Raw genomic sequence first — 20,318 nt, forward strand, 5'->3', positions numbered from 1 at the left:
GCAGGAGCTCCAGCCCTGAGAGTGACCTGTGGCTTTGCTGGGAAAACCGGCTTGGAGAGTGCAGGGCAGTGTCCAGGGTTGCGGTCCCAAATCCCAGGCCCACAGGGGAGCTGCCTGTGATGGCCATTAAGGCTGTGGCCTGGGGTCTCAGGGCAGCCCCAGGAACCAAAAATAGCCTGTAACTTGTCACTTTGTAAGCCCTGCCCTCCAGACACACTTCCCTGTCTTCTCCCCAAGCCTCTCTTCCCAGTCAGCTCCCCTGACTTGGAGTCACCCCTGACTTGGCCCAGGCCCCTCTGCAGTGAGATGGAGGGACCCTTCCCCAGGAGAGTGGCATCTGCAGGCCCTCTGGCTGCCTGTGGTCACCTCCCAGGGTTCGGCGGGGCTGCCTCCCATTTTCCTCAGCCTGTCCCTGCCAGTTGCCGGGTTCTCACCCTCCATTTTCTAGGAAAAGAAAGTGGGGAGAGACAGGAACAGGGTCAGGAGTAGCCCAGCAGCAGCGCTGAGGTGGAGGTGGGTGAGAGGCGGTTCCTTCAGGCACAGGAGGGGTGGTGAGGTGGACAGAGCCATGAAGGGAGTGGGGCTGGAATGGGAGGCCCCGAGGTGCCACTGCTCCCTGGCAAGGGTCCTCTTGCCCCTGAGTCCCTTGGGCCTTTCCCTGGAGACGGAGGTGGTCAGGTGAGCCCAGCCGGAACCACCGGGAAGGCAGGTGGTGGCGAGCAGGGGCAGCCTGCCCTTGCTGCGGTGGGCTCCAAGGGCCCGAGAAACTCTTATCCTCAAATGACAGTGGGATGACAGTCAGCCTTTGGCGGACACTGTGTAGGGCGTTCCTCGTCCAGGCAATACTGCGTGTCTTAGAGAATAAGGAGAAACCTAGAAACATAAAAGATAACAGAAACATAAAGAGAGGGAAACGGCAACAGTTGCACTCCCGAGAGCCTCCCCTTATGCAGTTTGGGTGGCTCCCCGCAGTTCCTTTCTCCCGGGGTGTTTGTTTGATACAGCTGTGGGCGATCTGAGTGTAATGCACCTGCTCCTTCAAAGGTGGCCCTGCTGCCCGCCGTGCTGGTCCCCCACTGGCTTCCCTGCCCTCCATACACAGGGATTCGGCTGGGCCAGACTGTGAGGAATGGACATCCAACCCGGCCTTCGGAGTGGGCGAGAGTTTTCCTGTCTCAGGAGCAGTGGAGTTTCATTTCCACCGTTTCATGCTGGGTGCCCTTCCCCATGTCCACTGTCCCCATGTGATCCCAGGCAGCTCCTCGTGCCTGGATCCTGGTTCTCTCAGGATCCCCCAGGCTGCCCAGAGTCAGGCTGTTTTTGGGAAACACCCTTCTCTGCTCGCATACCTTCAGTTCGCCCTGCCAGCTCTCCCCAGGACCTCACCAGGCAAGAGCAGAGGGAGGGCGGTGGGGAGCCACCAAAGGGACCTGGAGTGGCCTGCGTGGCCATGCTCTCTGCAGATGAACCCATGGGTGCTGTGTGGAGAAAGGGCTGCTGGGAAGGAGATGGGGAAAGAGACAGAAGGCAGACACTAGGGAGGCCTCTCCTGGGTGGCTGAGGGGGGGTGGAGGAGAGGAGGCTGACTCAGGGTTCTGGGAGGTGGAGTGGACAGGACCCAACTGACTGGCTGTGAGGTGGGCCACAGAGGGTGGGGCTTGGGAGCATGCCCCCCCGTGATGGCAGGTGGGGGAGGCTGGCATGCTTGGTGTGGTTGTGGAGTGCTTGAAGAGCTGTGGCAAGTCTGAGGGGGAGCCGTGGGAGGCACCTGCGCATGGAGGGGCTGAAGCCCAGGAACAAGCCAAGCTGGGCGGGGAGTGAAGGCAGCCTGGAGCGTGGGTGGCATGCCGTGGGAAGAGAGGGGGCTCGGCCTCAGCGGCAACCCGGGGGCTTTGGAACTTACAACCACGAGATCTTTGACCATCACAGCTGAAGGGACCTCTGGCATCACCATTGTTCTACAGGGAGGTGGACATGGGGAAGGCCACCTACCAGGGACTCAGCTGTCCCTGGCATTCCTGGAAATGGGAGCCTGGGATGTTGACACCCATGGCCATGTGAGCTCAGTGGCTTGGCTGCATACAGTGGATTCCACCCACCATGTGACCGTCGTGTGTGTTATGCAGGAGGCTGTCGTATGCCTGATTGTGTGCTGAGTCCATGCTTAGTACAGCGCAGAGCAGGCTGCTAGATCCCTGCCCTCACATCCACCAATCTTGCCCCTCCTGCGGGTGGAGTATGCCCAGTGGTCCCCTAGGCAGAAGGAGTCAGCCGTGGGGCAGCTGAGTGCAGCCAGAGCCCTCAGCACAGCACAGGAGGCTGCAGTGGCATCAGGGGCTTAAGCAAAGTGTGAAGTGGGTAACAAGTGATGTGGCTTGTGATGTGGCACCACTGAGCCCTGAGCCCCAGACTGGGCCAGGGGGCACTGCCATGGCCCCTCACCTCCTTCCCTTTTCTTCTACTTCTGGTGCTGACTGGCCCCTTCTAGCTGGCCATTGGCACAATAGGGATGGAAGGACTGATCTGCAGGGTGTCCAGTCCCGTGGTGTGAATATCCCCACCTGGGTTCATGTCAAACCGCTAACGCTTGAATTGGCATTAACGCTTTACAGAATTCCTGAATAGTTAACAGTCAGCACTTGTGAGCTGGCAAGGGACTGCACAGGCAGCCACTGTGGAGAGGAGCCTGGGTTTCCCACCCACAGTGGGCCATCCTCCTTCTCTGTGTCCCTATCTGTGCTGTGCTACGTGCAGGCTTTCTTTCTCTTGTTTGGAGATGGAGTATTGCTCTGTCACCCAGGCTGGAGTGCAGTAGTGCAGTCTCAGCTCACTGCAACCTCTACCTCCCAGGTTCAAGCAATTCTCCTGCCTCAGCCTCCCGAGTAGCTGGGACTACAGGTGCATACCACCACGACTGGCTAATTTTTTTTGTATTTTTAGTAGAGACAGGGTTTTTACCGTGGTCTCTACCAAAAAAACAGGTTTTTACCGTGTTGGCCAGGGTGGTCTTGATCTTCTGACCTCGTGATCCACCTGCTTCGGCCTCCCAAAGTGCTGTGATTACAGGCGTAAGCCACTGTGCCCAGCCTGCATGCAGGCTTAACCATCCCTTAGGTCTTCATTTCCAGGTGGGGAAGGGAAGCACTGTCACTGTCCTTGTTCTGTTTAGGTGTAGCGTGTTCATTTCTGAAGGTGAATATTTACTTAGATGACTTAGCAGGATAACCACCCTAATGAGATACTTCCGTGGGTGAATGCGTATGTCTTGCTGAGATGAGGTGACTGGATACACATATGAACGTAAAACCTACTGTGTCCTCACCCATGTCCTTGGAGGAATACACGGGAAACTCATGGAGCTGTTTTCAGCCTCCTGGTGAGGAGTCTGGTGGGGGAGCTGGCTCTGGAGGACAGCCTGTTTGTGGTGCCTCTGCCCACTGGGCTGAGGGCACGTGCCCCAGGGCCGTGGGGAGGCAGCCCTGCCTCACAGCTTGGGGCCTCAGTTCCAGCCTCTAGGAAACCATGTAGTTGCATTCTTCATTACTCATGTGTTTTTTAAAATTTGAGACATAGTTCACATATTATTAAATTCACCATTTTAGTTGTACAATTCAGTGGTTTTTAGTACATTCACAAGGTTGTGCAACCATCACCGTTAATTCCAGAACATTTTAATCATCCCTAAAAGAAACCTTGTACTGATTTGCAGACAATCCCCATTTCCCCCTCCTCCCAGCCCTGGCCACCAGTAACCTGCCTTCTGTCTCTACAGATTTGCCTGTTCTGGACATTTCACATAAATGGAACCATATATTATATGGCCTTTTGTGCCTGACTTCTTTCATTTATTAAGAACATATTTCCAAAGTTCATCCATATATTGTAGTATGAATCAGTACTTCATTCCTTTTTCTGGGTAAATAATATTCCATTGTGCCACAGTTTGTTTCCCCATTCACCCGTGGTGGATATTTGAATTGTTTCCACTTTTTGGCTACCGTGAATAATACTGCTATGAACATTCCTATACAAGTTTTTGTGTGAACATACATTTTCTCCTTGAATATATACCCAGGACTGGACTTGCTGGGCATGTTGTAACTCTTATGTTATACTTTTTGAGGAATTGCCAAGCTGTTTTCCAAATAATTGAACAATTTTACATTTATTAAATTTTACACCAGGAATGTATGAAGGTTCCAATTTCCCAACATCCTTGCTGATGCTTGTCATTGTTGTCTGGTTTAGTGGGTGTGAAGAGGTGTCATATTGTGGTTTTGATTTCCACTTCTCTAATGACTGATAACGTTGAGCATCTTTTCATGTGTCTGTCGGCCACTTGTAAATCCTCTTGGGAGAGATGTCCATTCAAACTCTTGGCCCATTTTTAAATTGGGTTGTCTTTTTATTGTTGAATTGTAAGAGTTCTTTATTTATTTGGATACTAGACACTTCTCAGACATATGATTTGCAATTTTTTTCAGATGGAATCTCGCTCTGTCACCCAGGCTGGAGTGCAGTGGTGTAATCTCAGCTCACTGCAACCTCTGCCTCCCAGGTTCAAGCGATTCTTCTGCCTCAGCCTCCCCAGTAGCTGGGACTACAGGCATGCACCACCATGCCCGGCTTTTTTTTTTTTTTTTGTATTTTTAGTAGAGGGGGTTTCATCATTTTGGCCAGGCTGGTCTTGAACTCCTGACCTCAGGTGATCCTCCTGCCTCTGCCTCCCAAAGTGCTGGGATTACAGGCGTGAGCCACTGTGCCCAGCCGATTTGCAAATATTTTTTCCTTTTCTGTGGATCATCTTTTCACGTTCTTGATTGTGTCATTTGATACACACAAGTATTAAATTTTAATGAAATCCAATTTATTTCCTTATTCTTTAGTTGCTTGAGTTTTTGTTGTCATATTCAGGAAACTATTGCCTAATCCTAGCTCATGAAATGAAAACATCTCTTTTCTTCTAGGAGTTTTATACTTTTAGCTCTAACATTTAGGTTTTTGATCTATTGTGAGTCAATTTTTTTTTTTTTATATATGGCATAAGGGTTTAAATCTTTTGCATGTAGCTATCCAGTTGTCCTAGCATCATTTGTTGATAACACTACTCTTTCTTCCATTGAATGGTCTTGGCACTCTTGTCAACATTCAGTTGACCACAAATATATGGGATTATTTTTGGACTTTCTTTTGAGACAGGATTTCACTCTTTCACCCAGGCTGGAGTGCAGTGGCAAGATCTTGGTACACTGCAGTCTCAACCTCCCTGGGCTCAGGTGATCCTCCTACCTGAGCCTCCCGAGTAGCTGGAACCACAGGTACATACCACCATACCTGACTACGTTCTGTATTTTTTGTAGAGACGAGATTTTGCCATGTTGCCCAGGCTGGTCTTGAACTCCTGGGCTCTGCCTGCCTCAGCCTTCCAAAGTACTGGGAATATAGGCATAAACCACTGTACCCAGCCTATTTCTGGGCTCTTGGTTCTGTTCTATGGGTGTATATGTCTGTCCTTACACCAGTGTCACACTTGTAATTTTTAGTAAGTAAATTGTAATTTTTAAGTAAGTTTTGAAATGGAAAGCATGAGTCTTCCTTGTTTTTGTTGTTGTTGTTGTTGTTTTGTGATGGAGTCTCAGTCTGTCACCCAGGGTGGAATGCAGTGGCCTGATCTCAGCTCACCACAACCTCCACCTCCTGGGTTCAAGCGATTCTCCTGCCTCAGCCTTCCGAGTAGCTGGGACTACAAGTGTGTGCCACCACGCCTGGCTAATTTTTGTATTTTTAGTAGAGATGGGGTTTTGCCATGTTGGCCAGGATAATCTTGAACTACTGACCTCAAGTGATCCACCCGCCTTGGCCTCCCAAAATGCTAGGATTGCAGGTGTAAGCCACTGCACCTGGCCTTTTTTTTTTTTTTTAAGTTTTTTTGATTATTCTGTATCACCTGCATTTTCATGTAAATTTTAGGAATGCCTTGTCTATTTCTTTTAAAAAGGCAGGAATTTTAATGGAGATTGCATTGAATCTATAGGTCAATTTGATGTAGTGTTGTATTGCCATCTTAACAATATTGTTTTCCAATCCATGAATATGGGATATCTTTATCTTTATTTAGGTCTTCTTTAATTTCTTTCAATAATGTTTTATAGTTTTCAGTGAATAAGAAGTATTGCACTTATTTTGTTAAACTTACTCCTAAGTATTTTACTCATTTTGATGCTGTCCCAAATGGGGTTGTTTTATTTCATATTCAGATTTCTCATTGCTAGTGATTCTTGTATAATGATCTTATACCTTGCAGACTTATTGAACTCATTTCTTAGCTGTAAATAGGGTTTCTTTTTTTGAGGGGGGATTCTTCAGGGTTTTCTATATATGAGTAAGTAATATGCAAATAAAAATAGTCTTACTCTTCCTTCTCAAACTAGATGTCTTTCATTTCTTTTTCTTGTCTAACTGTCCTTGATAGAATCTCCAGTGCCATGCTGCAAACAAATAGCAAGACTGGAAATCCCCCTGACCTTAGGAGGAAAGCATTCGTTTTCTCATCACTAGGTATGATGTTAGCTATGGGTTTTTGGTAGATGCTCCTTATCAAATTGAAGAAGTTCCCTTCTATTCCTAGTTTGTTGGGTGCTTTTATTATGAAACGGTGTTAGATTTTGCCAAATGTGTTTTCTGCATCTATCGAGATGGTCATAGAGTGTCCTCCCTTTATTCTATTGATATGGTATGCTACATTGAATTTTGGATGTGAAACAAACCCTATATTCTTGGGATAAATCCCATTTGGTCATGTTGTATAATACTTTATATATAGAGTGTTAGATTTAGTTTATTGTATTTTATCAAGGACATTTGCATCTATGTGACCTTCGTGTTTTATTTTGATATCAAGGTAATACTTATAGAATGAGTTGTGAAGTGTTCCCTCCTAGTCTTTCTTTTTTTTGGAAAGATTTTGTGAAGGTTTGGTGTTTTTTGTTTTTTGTTTTCTCTTTTTGAGACAAGATCTCACTCTGTCACCCAGGCTGGAGTGCAGTGGCGTGATCTCAGCTCACTGCAACCTCCACCTTCTGGGTTCAAGTGATTCTCCTGCCTGCCTCAGCCTCCTGAGTAGCTGGGATTATAGGCATGTGCCACCACACTGGTGTTTTGTGTGTGTTTGTTTGTTTGAAGGTTTGGTGTTAATTCTAGTTAAACCTTTGATATAATTCACCAATGAAGCCATGTAACTCTGGCTTTACTTTGTGGGAAGTTTTTTGGTTACTCTCTGTCTCTTTACGTGTTATTGGCCTTATTTGGTGATTTGGTTAGGCTTCGTGTTCGCACCCAAATCTCATCTTGAATTGTAATCCCTATAATCCCCACGTGTCAAGGGAAGAGACCAGGTGGAGATAATTGAATCATGGGGGCGTTTCCCCTCATGCTGTTCTCGTGATAGTGAGTGAGTTCTCACAAGAACTGCTGGTTTTATAAGGGGCTCATCCCCCTTCGCTTCGTATTTCTTCTTGCCACCTTGTGAAGAAGATGCCTTGATTCCCCTTTGCCTTCTGCCATGACTGTAAGTTTCCTGAGTCCTCCCCAGCCCTGTTAAACTGTGAGTTGATTAAACCTCTTTCCTTTATAATTTACCGAGCCTCATGCAGTTCTTAATAGCAGTATGAAAATAGACTGATACATTTGGATTTTCTATTTCTTTTTGAGTCTGTTTTGGTAGTGTCCTTCTAGGAATTTCTCCATTTCAGATAGGTTATTTCATTTATTGGCATACAGTTGTTCATAATATTCCATTCTGTTAATTCCTTACTGGGAACACAGGCTATTATTGTTTTTCAAGGCAGGCATGGAGTTAGGGAGCAGGAATAAGGGACTAGGATAAGTTAAAACAACACAAACCTCACTGTTGTTGTGTTTTTGTTTGTTTGTTTGCTGTTTGTTTTTTACCAAGATTCATCTGTTTTTCTTGACCAAACATTCCTAGGGTTACTGAAAACTTTTGGTGGATTTGCAGAGTTCTGAAAGAGTAGATTCTGATAATTTTTTCTGGATTTTTCATTGCTTTTATGGAGGGATGAACTTCTGGAGGTCCTTACTCCACCACTTTTTGCTGACATCACTCTCAGTGTGTTTGCAAATGTCTAGAGCCAGAGCACTGACCCAAATCCCATTTGGTCACAGTGTATAATACTTTGTATAGAGTTCTAGATTCAGTTTGCAGTATCTGTGGCCCCCAATCCCATCCCTGCAGCAGGACAGGCTGCAGAATGGGTGGTAAGGTTGTGCAGAGATTTAGGATTTGGGCTCAATCAGACTCTAAGCCTCTCTCAATTTCTAGCCTTCGACGTCCACTTTTATAGTAAATATTTGTTGAATTGATTAGTACTTGGTAAACTTGTGCTTGAACTTCATTTACAAATTATGTTGTACAAAACACTTGTGCCTGTAGCCTCCTTTCCAGCATTATATGTGACCCTTGGAGCCCTAAATAAATGTTTCCTCCTTACAGAAAACTGTGGGTCTGCATGAGAGTCCTGGATTCTAGTGTTGAGGATTTCCACATGGATGGGCTGAGTCGGGAGTGGTGAGAGGAGCCTAGGCCCCATCACGTTGACTTGTAGCTGCTGTAAGAACATTTTCTGCATAAGTTTTCTTAAGCATTCAGCTACCTACATCAGAGAGTCAGCGGTATTCCTTACTCATTTTGGCTCCTCTGGGCTCAGCTTCTCCATGCCCTTTAGCTCCTGGGGCCACCTTTAAAATCTATTTGTTGAATTGATCAGTGTTGGGCAACTTTGGAATTGGGCTGCATTTACAAATTATATTGTACCCAATGCTTGTCATCACTTGACTACCAGGGTGCTTAATGAGCACCTCCTCCTGTTGGGACTTGCTGGGTGAGTGTGTTCCTCGGTGGCGTGTAGGTCTGGTATCTGAGTGCCAGTGAGCCCCTCCAAGGCTTTCTCCCACCCTAGTTTGGGAGGATCAGTGCCCTGCTGTCTTTAGTTGACGGCTGCCAGCTCTTGCCTTCGGAAGGCAGAAGAAGATACTGCTCAAGCTTTCTGACCTTTCTAGAAAGGTCTTTCAGGGAAACGGAGTCAATGTTAAAGATTTCCACGAGTGCTCCGGATCTTTATTGTATTGCTGACCAGGGTCACCTTGGCCACAGTTTGGATGCCGACCGTGGGTACTTATGAATCACAAGGAGCTTTGCCAGTCTCTCTGGGTACAAATGCGGGGGACATGCTGCTTTCCTGGTGGTTTCCACCAGGTCCCTCTGCGTCTGTTCCCCTGGAAGCTGGAGGATTGCCTTTTCTCTAAACCTCTTTTGGGGTGCCTGACCATTTGTTGGCCAGATCCAGATGATCGGCTCTGCCCTGGTCTGGGTGCTCCAGGGTGATGATTGTGGCAGAGGCTCTCAGAGAAGGGAGCAAAGCAGAATGTGGAACTGTGCGGCTCCAGTCCTCGGTTTCTTAACCGATGGCAGGGATCCTAAAGGCGCCAGGTCCTCCCCGTCCTCCTCCGCTGACTCTGCCCTCCTCAGTGTGTCCACGGGCACAGGCTTTCCTCCTGGCAGGTGGCAGCTGGAGACCTCCTGGGTGTCCTGCCGCCACTGCGGACCTCACCTCAGTGCTGTCTGGGGCCTTCCCAGACCAGTCCCCTCCCAGGGGGACCCAACCCTGCCAGCCTCAGCTTTCAGGAGCTGCCCCCACGGCGCAAACAATATGCTTTCTATTTGGAGTTGACTCCGCTGCCCTTTGGAGATCCCAGCGTGTAACGTGAGCTGGCGACCAGCGCGGGGGAGGCGCCCACACGCCCGTCCCGTCGCGGTGTCTGGCCCGAGGCGGCCGCGCCGCCCCTCCGAGGTGGTCCCTCGGCCCCTGCACCAGGCGGCCCGCGCCCGTGACCTCGAGGCGGCTGCCCTGCGCCATGGCGGCCCGGCTGGGTGCGCTGGCCGCGTCGGGGCTGTACCGGCGGCGCCAGCACCGGCAGAGCCCGACGCCTGCAGCGGGGTAGGTGGCCAGGGGCGGGGCAGGTGGCGGGGACAATGGCCGGAAAGCTGCCGCGGCTGGGCAGGCCTTCCCTCGGAAACCCGGCCGGGCCCTCCGACACCATGGGCTCTCTCCCCGGGCGTCGGATGGGCCCTGGGCTGGCGACAGGGTGGGCGCCTGCGACTTTATCTAACTGGGTTGGATGTCACCTGTGATCAGCTCTCTTGGCAGGGTGTGCCCAGGGACCTGTGTTAGAAAGCAGGGGGCCTGCATAGCCCCCAGCACTGCTTTCAGACTGGGGTGATGATGCTGCACTTTGTAAATGAGCAGACAGGCTCTGAGCGGAGTGGGCACCTGCTGGACTCACCCACCCCAAACATGGCGCTGTGATTTGAACCCAGGTTAGACTGACTCCAAAGCCTGCCCTGCTTCATTCCATGGAGGACTGCCAGTGTAGACAGGCTCCTTTTGGGCTGGGAGGAAGGGGCAGTGGAGTTGAGGATGGTCCTCAGGGCATCTCAGAGGATGAGTTGGTTCTGGATGGGGAGGTTGGGAGGGGCACGAGGATGGTGGTGGAGCCACCTCCCCTCACTCTTGGGGTCAGGGACACAAGGAGGAGCTCCTGGACATGTTGCCTTTGCAGGGCCCAGGGGCCAGTGGGGGAGAGAGAGCATTAGGGCTGTGAGCTTGGGATCCTTGGCATCAAAGTGACAGATGGGGACCCTGGGGAGGAGGCCAAGGCTGGGCAGAAGGGCTGGAGGGTCAGAAAGGGAGCCAGGAGCATAAGTAACAGACATAGGGGAGGGCCTGGAGGACCCAGGAGCAGAGGAAGGCCAGTGCCACACAGGGCAAGCACAGCCCGCTCTGAGCTCTTCGTATGTGGTCAGGGAAGGCTCCCAGAGGGGCAGTTAGAGGACTGAGCCATCGAAGATATCTTCTGCTGAGAACAGAGGAGGAAGGAGGGCTCCGAATGGAGGGCAGGAACTGCAGGCCGGCAGCACGGCCATCTGTGGAGTCCCTGCTGCACGCTGGGCTCCCGCCTGTGCTGGCACGGCAGGTCTGGTGCAGCCTGCTGTTCAGGTGGGGACCCGCAGACACCTGAGTGTGGCAGAGCTGGAGCAGGCATCCTCACTGGCCGGCCTCTGGACAGCCCTGGATGCGTGCGGCATAACTGTGGCACCAGGCTGTGGGTGGCCAGGGCACTGATGGCCCCAAGGCTGGTCTGGAGAGTGATTTTCACAGTACTGACACCACAGCTGAGAGGCAGGCAGGACCGGCACGATGATGACAGACCTGGGGCAGCCCTGAGCATGCACACACATGTGACTATTCACACTGTTTTTCTTTGAACTTCTGATTCATGTCCTCTGTTAGTTCTCTGCTGTCAGTGTGACGTTTCAGGTGTACCTACTTGAAAGTAAAGCCCCTAGAGCAAAGAGGTATGGCAAGGGCTTCAGAGAAAGCTTTAATTTCAGACAGGTTTCATACTGATTTGGAGTCTGTTTCCGATGGTGTCATTGCATCCTGTGTATAGCAGCCCAAGGCAGGATGTTAATTTTTAGCGTCCCCATGGTGGACTGGCTTTGTGTACATTTTTGTTGACCTCATGTAGCCAGGTGACTCCTGACACTGGCCTCTGGCTGGCTTCGTGGAGGCGGGGCAGGGAGGAGGCCCAGGCAGTGCTGAGGGACTGAAGGTGCTCCCTGGGCTGTGCTGCAGTGGGGTCCCTCCCGGAAGCCCTCTGCGCCTGGAATAGTGCCTATCAGTGCGGGTGCTCAGTGAAGACTTGTTGGATGAAAGACGAAAGCATGGGCTGCGCTTGCAGGACTCACCTCACTTCCTCCCTCCCAGCTATTCCTGGCCAATTTTATAGATGAGGAAGCTGAGGTTCAGAGTCCTCTGCCGCAGGTCACACAGGCAGGGGTTGTCCGGGCCTGGGTTGCAGCCTGGTGTGCCTGGTTATAGAGGACACACCCCTGGCCTGACTGCTGCTCAGGCTGACGTGACCTCAGCAACACTGGCTTGTCTTGGGTGTGACCAGACCCCTTGTGGCTGGTCCCTGACTCTTCCCAGATCCTTACACTCTCTTCCTAGACTCAGGTATCAGGGAGGCTGGGATGGAAGAAGGTCTGGGTTTGCTGAAGAAACAGAATCTGGAATGGGGGATGCCAGGAGGAGATGGGGGGAGCATGAGCCTAATCCTGTGTGACCCTCAGCTCGTTACTGTCTCTGTGCTTCAATCTCCTTATCTGGAACCAGCCTCCTCCCCTTACAAAGGCCTGAAGAGAGCAGGCTCCTCTGATCCCACCCCAGACTCAGGGACATCTTGCAATAAATTGGCTTGTGTTGGCTGTCAAGACTGAGAGCATTCTGGGGTGCTGGGGGGGGGCACGAAATGGTGTGTTCTACCCCAGATCTGGGGTTTAGCTTCCATGTTGGGCATGCCCTGGGCAGTATGTTCTATGTAGTCCAGCTGGGGGTGGGTAGTGGTGTCTCCTGGGGGATAACTGGGCAGACTGTGTTCCCTATCCTGAAGGAATGTGCAAAGGAGGACATGGAATGTCCACAACTCTGACCCTTTGCCCTCTCGCAGGGACCGCAGACAGCCTGCAGGCCTTCCCCTGGGCTGAGCCATGCAGAGGGACTCTGGAAGGCTCCCAGAGTTGCTGGAAAACAACAGTTCTTTTTATCCAGCGCTTTGCCCGCCTGGCCTGGTGCTCTGTGCTGGACACGGGGGTGTCATTCATTCTTCACTTTGGCTCCTCGAGGTGGCTACTGTTTCTCTGGTGCACCTCTTTATAGAAGAGAAAATGAGGCCTGGAGAAGCCAGCACCTTTCTTGAGGTTCCAGGCCGGTGGCTGGGGCTATCAGGTGTAAAGCTGGGCGCGTGGGCCCAGGCCTCTTCCTCCCCTGCGGGAGCCAGCAAACGTGTACTCTCACGGTGCTGAATCTCCATTGTCTCTGCATGCTTCTGTCTGTTCGTCTTTGCCCTTGGATCGGAATGTTCTGTGCTCCTCGGTGGGACGTCATGGGGATGCAGCCCCGGAGCCTTTCACAGAGCTACTGTTAGGGGCTCTGGTGCCTGTGACTTGGCCTGGGGCAGCCCGTGGGCATAGGAGGGAGGTGGCAACCCCCACACTCCACCTGCTTATGCCAGGCTTTGTGCAATGCCTGCCGGGCTCAGGCACCAACCATCTCACTGGAGGCGTCCGGGAACCAGCCAGGGAACTGGTTAGGGACCGGTTTCCAGGTTCGACTGTAAGATGAGCAGCAAAGTAGAGGAGAGAGGGTGTGGCCAGGCTGCTGTTAGTACCCTGGTGGTGTGTCCAGAATTGGTTCCTTTTGGGGGGTTCTTGGTCTCACTGACTTCAAGAATGAAGCCACAGACCCTCGCCCTGAGTGTTACAGCTTTTAAAGATGGCGTGTCTGGAGTCTGTTCCTTCAGATGTTCAGATACGTCCGGAGTTTCTTCCTTCTGGTGGGTTCATGGTCTTACTAACTTCAGGAGTGAAGCCACAGACCCTGGCAGTGAGTGTTACAGCTTTTAAAGATGGCGCGTCTGGAGTTGCTCGTTCCTTCCGGTGGGTTCATGGTCTCCCTGGCTTCAGGAGTGAATCTGCAGACCTTTGTGGTGAGTGTTACAGCCCATAAAGGTGGTATTAAGGATCCAAAGAGTGATCGCACTAATGACCTACTGCAAAAAGCAAAAGAACAAACCTTCCACCAGGCGGAGAAGGAGCCACATTGGTGGCTGTGGTGGCCTGCTTTTATTCCCTTATTTGGCCCCACCCACATCCTGCTGATTGGTCCGTTTTACAGAGAGCTGATTGGTCCGTTTTACAGAGAGCTGATTGGTCCGTTTTACAGAGCGCTGATTGGCCCGTTTTACAGAGAGCTGATTGGTCCGTTTTACAGAGCGTGGTCAGTTTTTACTGAGTGCTGGTGGTTGTGTTTAGAAACCTTTAGGTAGACACAGAGCACTGATTGGTGCATTTACAATCCTTAGCTAGACAGAGAAGTTCTCCAAGTCCCCACCAGACCCAGAAGCCCAGCCGGCTTCACCTCTCGGTGGGAAGCATGGCAGCTGGGGAGTGCTAACTGAGGGTCTGTTTATGAAACGGGGAGGGAGGAAGGGTGGTGAAGCAGCTGGGCTAGCGGTGCAGGAGTGTCGGTAACCACAGGGAGAGGCCCGGGTCCCAGCAGCACCTGGCTCGTGGGAGTAGGGTCAGCCCACCTGGAAGCCAGAGGAGGCAGGCCTGTGGGTGCAGGCCCTAAACAGCAGCCCCTGGGGCAGAGAACAGGAGCCTGGAAGGGGTGCGAGGGGTGTGTGCTCAGTCACTGGGGTCTAGAGGTCTGGCTTTAAGGCGGAATCTGAAAGGCTGGCGCTGGAAGTCCTTAATTTGGCTTCGTTTTCTGGGTCCTTGGAGTGAGGAATTCCAGACCCGGAGGCATGGGATTTCCTGTTGATTTCCGACTTCTCTTAAGAGGCCCAAGGTCTCGCTCATGGTCAGGCCCTGGAACGTCCTCCCTGTCACCTTGGGTGTGTGTTTCAGGAGAGGATGTTCACAGTGTTCTCCGGGAAGGAAACCAAGCCTGTCCTAGTGAAGCCCAGCCCAGCCCTCGAGGGTGGCTTGGGGCGGCCAGGCTCCGCCCTGGTGGCCTGCCTGGCCCGCCCTGTGAAGAGCAGCAGGGAGCTGGGAGGACTGAGGAGCAGCCGCTGGGTGCCGAGGCCTCCTTTCTTCTTGGGTTCTTCCCAACTCTTGTTGCCACCATCTCTGCTTCCTTGCCCCTCTGGCCTAAATGTGGGCTTGCATGGTGGCTTTGGTCTCCTAAGCACCCCAGGGGGCAGGCCAAGGTGGACGGAAGCCCAGCAGGCCCAGAAAGCCTCGCTGAACGGCCTTCCAGCCAGCCTCCGCCACATGAGTCCCGAAGCCGAGAAGAAAGAGACGTCAGCCTGGGTTCCCTTTCCCAGTTTCCAGTCCATCTCCATATGGCAGCAGCCTCCTGTGAGACCCTCTGCCCACAGCCCATGCCCAGACCCTGAGTGAAGCCCTGCCCTCCAACCCTGGGCTCATCCTGTCTAAGGCCCCTCTTCTCTGTGGCTGGCACTCTTCAGGCTGGCCCTGCCCAGATCGCAGGCTGCAGAACAGCCCGACAGGAGCCTCACTCACCAGGCATTTCTCTCATGATGCTGCGGCAGTGGGATTCATCCTGGGAGGCAGGGCAGGTGGAGAGGTGTTCCCAAAGGCACTGCACTCGCGTCCTGCCACACCACAGCTGCACCCAGGCGAGCATTACCAGCTGGTTGCATCACTTCCCTGCGAGCCTGACGATCCCTCTCTGCCCAGCCTTTCAGGAATCCACGGGAGTTGAGACCCTTGAGACGGAACCCGTGTTCTCCCTTCCTAGCAAAAGGCGTTGAGTATCTGGTTCTCTGAAGGCCGTAGAGGCAGTTGGGTGTTTAGGACTCATCCATACCATGTTTTTGAGTCTAAAAGACCCCTCCTGGCCGTGCTGAAGGGCCCTGGGGCTGGAATGACTGTGGGCCTGGCTCACTGTGGGCTTTTCCCGTGTAGTTTGCATTTCACCCTTCCCAGAAGGAAACCCACCGCTGACTCTGGGGACAGGGAGTGCCCAGCATGGATGAGCTTTGCTCCCCTCACCGCACTCCCGTCTTGTCTCAAAGATTCATACTCTTGCCTTTTTTTTTTTTTTTTTTGAGACAGGGTCTCGCTCTGTCGCCCAGGTTGGAGTGCAGTGCCATGGTCACAGCTCACCGCAGCCTCAGCCTCCCAGGCTCAAGCCATCCTTCCGCCTCAGCCTTCAGAGTGGGGCTGGGACTACAGGCTTGCACCACCACACCTGGCTAATTTTTTTGTTTTTTTGTGTGTGTTTTTATTAGAGATGGGTTCTTGCCATATTGCCCAGCTGGTCTCAAACTCCTGGGCTCAAGGGATCCGCCCACCTTGGCCTCCCACAGTGCTCTGGATGACAGGCTTGAGCCACTGCACCCAGCTACCCTCTTGCCTTCTCTGTGGTTGGGTGGTTGTGTGTTTATTGGAGGCAGTCGGTTTGAAACTAACTCATGGTGCAGAGGATGGAACCATGGAAGACTGAGCAGTCTGGGTTCAAGTGTTTACCCCGCTCTGTTTTGTGAGCTTGGGCAAGTTACTCAATCTCTCTGAGGCTTTGGTCCCTCCTCTGGAAGAGACCATAATAATAGTAGCTGCAGGATTGCCTCGGGGATTAAGTAAGAGTGCAAATACAGAGCCACTCACCTGCGCTGGGTGGTGTTTTGTGCGTGAGACTCTGTGGTCCCTGAAGAAGGGGTAATAGGGGCCCAAGTGGGAGTTGACTGGGCCCCTGACACCCCAAGGGGTGGGCACTGCAAGCACTGAGCAGCCTGGACCCTGGGTTAGAGTGATTTTCCTGACCCCGTAGAGCGTCTTCACTTTTTAATATGAGGTGTGTCTGTCGGGCACAGGGCTCTGCATGTGCCCCCTCCGCGCCCCTGACCAGCTCTGACTCACCCCTTCTGTCTCCCGCCCCCAGCAACATGTCGGACGCCTTGGCCAATGCCGTGTGCCAGCGTTGCCAGGCCCGCTTCGCCCCTGCTGAGCGCATTGTCAACAGCAATGGGGAGCTGTACCATGAGCACTGCTTCGTGTGTGCCCAGTGCTTCCGGCCCTTCCCCGAGGGGCTCTTCTATGAGGTGAGGACACTATTGAGGGCCTTCTCAGACCCAGCTCAGAGTCTGCCCTCAAGGAGTGGGTGGGCTGGGCTCCATGCAGTGGTCCTGACTGGTGACAGGGCCGGGTCTGGAGCCAGCCCAGAGCCAGGCTTGAGCTCCTGCACGGGCTCATCCTTCACCTGTGAGATGTGAACAGCGCCCCGGATGCTCTGGGTGCTAACGGAGAGCCACCTTTCACCAGCCTCCTCTGGGCAGATGCTGGGCGGGCCCTGGGGGCAGGAAGAGCCTGCCCTGGTGGTGCTTGCCCTCCGTGGGGACCAGACAGTGAGCACAGCAACCGCACGGCCCACCAGCCGGTGCTGATGCCCTGGGGGTCAGGCTCACAGGGTGGGGTGGGGTGGGGTGGTGCTCAGGGAAGGTGAGGTTTGGGCAGACCTGAGGGGAGGGAGCCACACACGTCTCTGCAGGAAGAGCACTGGGCAGAGGGCACAGCACATGCACAGACCCTGTGGTGGGAGAACATGGGGTGTATGGAGAGCAGTAGGGAAGCTGGTGTGATGGAAGCCGAGGGCATGAGAGGAAGAGGGCCAGGCGCTGAGGACAGGGAGGTGGATTTTGTTTGGCCCCATGGGCCTCTACAGAGCCATAGACAGGAGCCACCTCGGGGTGTGAGGCAGAGGAGTCACACTGTCTGCTGACATTTGAAAAGGTGCCCTGGTCAGGCACTGTGACTCATGCCTGTAATCCCAGCACTTTGGGAGGTGGAGGCGGGTGAATCACCTGAGGTCAGGAGTTCAAGACCAGCCTGGCCAACATGGTGAAACCCTGTCTGTACTAAAAATACAAGAAATTAGCCTGGCGTAGTGGCAGGTGCCTGTAATCCCAGCTACTCAGGAGGCTGAGGCAGGAGAATCGCTTGAACCTGGGAGGCGGACGTTGCAGTGAGCCGAGATTGCGCCATTGCACTCCAGCCTGGGGGACAGAGCAAGACTCCATCTAAAAAAAAAAAAGAAAAAAAAAGGAAGCTTCTGGCCGCTGAGGAGAGGGTTTAAGGTGGGGCCGGAACAGAGGCTGGGCTGGGAAGCCGGCGGGACCAGGAGCTGAATTAGTACAGTCACCCAGATGAAAGTGAAGGGGCCTTCACCAGCTCATGAGAGCAGTTGTTAAATCATCAACAGTCTTGCAAACTGGTTATGCAACAAAGTTTTTGTTTAAAAATTAAATTACATAAACATACAATGGGTTACAATTTTATTAAAAACAGAGGTAACAAATACTCAAAGCATACCACTTGCTAATTATTTTGTTCCACTTTACTATTGTCTATGCTGCCGGGGTTATTTCCGTTCATTGTGCTGGTGTGGCCATGCACACCCCCGCTCAAGTCCACATCGATGTCCTGTCGGCAACCGGAGGTTGGCCATGATGGGAATATTCACACCGTGGACATTGGCAAACGCCCCACAGCAGGGCCTGCCTCTGTGCCCCAGAGAGCTGGCTCTTCAACATTTACCAGCACGCCACTGGTGGTTGTGGTGGCGGTGGTGGCCAGGGTTCAGATGCTGGCTCTGTTTCGAGGTAGAGCTGATGGGATTGGCTGGTGGATGGATGTGGGGCGTGTGGTACGCCTGGCAGAGCAGGAGCTGCTGTTTATTCCTCATGGTGCCTTCAGCCTCCTGAGAAATGCTGGCTAAGTGTAGAGGCAGCAGGGGGGTGGGTAAAACTCTGGGAGGGTGGCCATGTGCCCAGAACAAAGCCTGTCACACAGTTGGTGCCCAGATGATTTTCGTTGCTGAAAGAGTTTAAGCCCTTCCTGCCTCTACAGGTCCCTGGGTAGGGCTATATCCAGTTCAGTCTAGTAAGACACTCATTTTAGAGAACAGGGAAAAACCAAATTAGAAAATAGAAAATACAATTGTTAAAAGAGAGGAAAGCAGAGGCACGCTTTGGCCCCACTTGTGGCCAGCACAGGGGCCCTCGCTGGCAGCTGCCGCCTGGAGGGTGTGCACGCCGGCTCCTGCTGGCCGCAGCCCTGAGCTCTCCCCACTCCCCCGTGCCCAGGTCCTTCCTGCCTTCCCTTCCTTCTGTCTCCTGTCCCTGGGTCTTCGTGGCCTCTGGGGAAGCTGGACTATTCCCACAAAGAAAGGTATAGGAAATAGGGCCAAGTGGCACTACACTTCAAACTGGATCTCATCCCTCCTGGCATAAAACGCCCTCGCCCCCAGGCTGTTCTCCGGACCCACAGGGTCCAGATCCTCAGTAGACACCAGCGGCCCTTGGACAGGTGGCCTTGCCGACCTTTCCAGCTTCCACAGGGGCCCCTCCCTTTGCACCCCACCATCCCAAAAGGGCCAATGTCCTCTGCTGGCCAGGCCTGGGACCCGCTGCTCCAGCCTCAGCCCGGCATGCGCCTGTCTCAGTGCCTCATCCCCTGCTGTCAGGTCCTGACCCGACAAGGGCCTGGGCGGCTGGTGGGGATGATAGTGCTTGTCCTCTCTCTGCGACCCCTTTGCAGTTTGAAGGCCGGAAGTACTGTGAACACGACTTCCAAATGCTGTTTGCTCCGTGCTGCGGATCCTGCGGTAAGGCCGGTGACAGTGCACATCCTGGGCTGCCTGGGAAGTGGGCAGCAGGCGGGGTGGGGGGGTGGGGGCTCAAAGGGGCACACAGAACTGGCCTAGCTCTTCCCTAACTGCCCACCTTGCCTCTCTGAGCGGCAGCCCTCAGGCCCCCTACAGGCACCACCATCTCACGAGGGAGCCCACGGGCCAGGCAGAGAGCAGGTGGAGTGTTAGGTGGACGGGGCTTTGGAGGGTCCGAAGAGAGGACGGGCACGCGCCCCCTGGCCAGCAGGGACCTGTCCTTTTCCAGGCGAGTTCATCATTGGCCGCGTCATCAAGGCTATGAACAACAACTGGCACCCGGGCTGCTTCCGCTGCGAGCTGTGCGATGTGGAGCTGGCTGACCTGGGCTTCGTGAAGAATGCCGGCAGGTGAGGTGGCCACGTCAGGCCAGAGGGGACTGGGCCAGAGCCCTGCCCAGCACACCTGCCCACCCCTCCCGTGTGCTACCCACTTGCTGAGGGCCCAGCAGGGTCCCGGTGCCGCAGCCTGCACTGACGTGGCTGCCCTCCCTCCGGTTCACCTCGGGGCAGATAGTCCAGCTCCCAGTTTGCAGGGCCCCATGCTCGGCATGCTCCTGGCAGCCTCTCGGGAGCCATGAGAAATCCCCACAGTCCCCCACCCCGCCGGCCATCCCACCTGCTGACCCCACCTGTCCACCTTCCCCTGCCTGTACCTGTGCAGCTCAGTGTGGCCGGAGGGAAATGCCCACATTTACTCTTAAATTCAGGGCCACAGACCTCATGGGTACTCCAGAAGTTCCCACCTCCTGTGAAGCCTTCGTCTCTCGTTCCCCCTCCCCGAGCACTGTCCCTATAGCAGGCAGCCTTGTCTCCCACCTGCCCTGGCCCTAGCTCTGGGATCCCGTGCAGCCCCGCCGCTGTCTGAGCCCTGTTCGTTCCCATAGTTTCTCTAGGGCTCCCTTCTCCACGCCACTCTCTTGTCCTTTCTGAAGGACCGGGCTGGGGAGCTGGGTTAAAAATACTGGCTGGCCTTCGTCCCCAGCCTCTC

The 20,318-nt window shown here is 53.3% G+C and overlaps 1 protein-coding gene across 1 annotated transcript in view; it reads left to right on the forward strand.

Moving 5' to 3' along the window:
• The window catches only part of LOC105492420 (LIM zinc finger domain containing 2), a 36,682-nt gene that overhangs the window by 935 nt on the left and 15,429 nt on the right, over positions 1-20,318 (forward strand). Inside the window, 3 exon segments of the mRNA XM_071072529.1 lie at positions 16,548-16,707; positions 19,202-19,268; positions 19,558-19,678. Coding sequence (XP_070928630.1) covers positions 16,548-16,707; positions 19,202-19,268; positions 19,558-19,678 — 348 coding nt within the window.

The sequence above is a fragment of the Macaca nemestrina genome, chromosome 11 (assembly GCF_043159975.1).
Source record: "Macaca nemestrina isolate mMacNem1 chromosome 11, mMacNem.hap1, whole genome shotgun sequence".
NCBI classification, from domain to species: domain Eukaryota; kingdom Metazoa; phylum Chordata; class Mammalia; order Primates; family Cercopithecidae; genus Macaca; species Macaca nemestrina.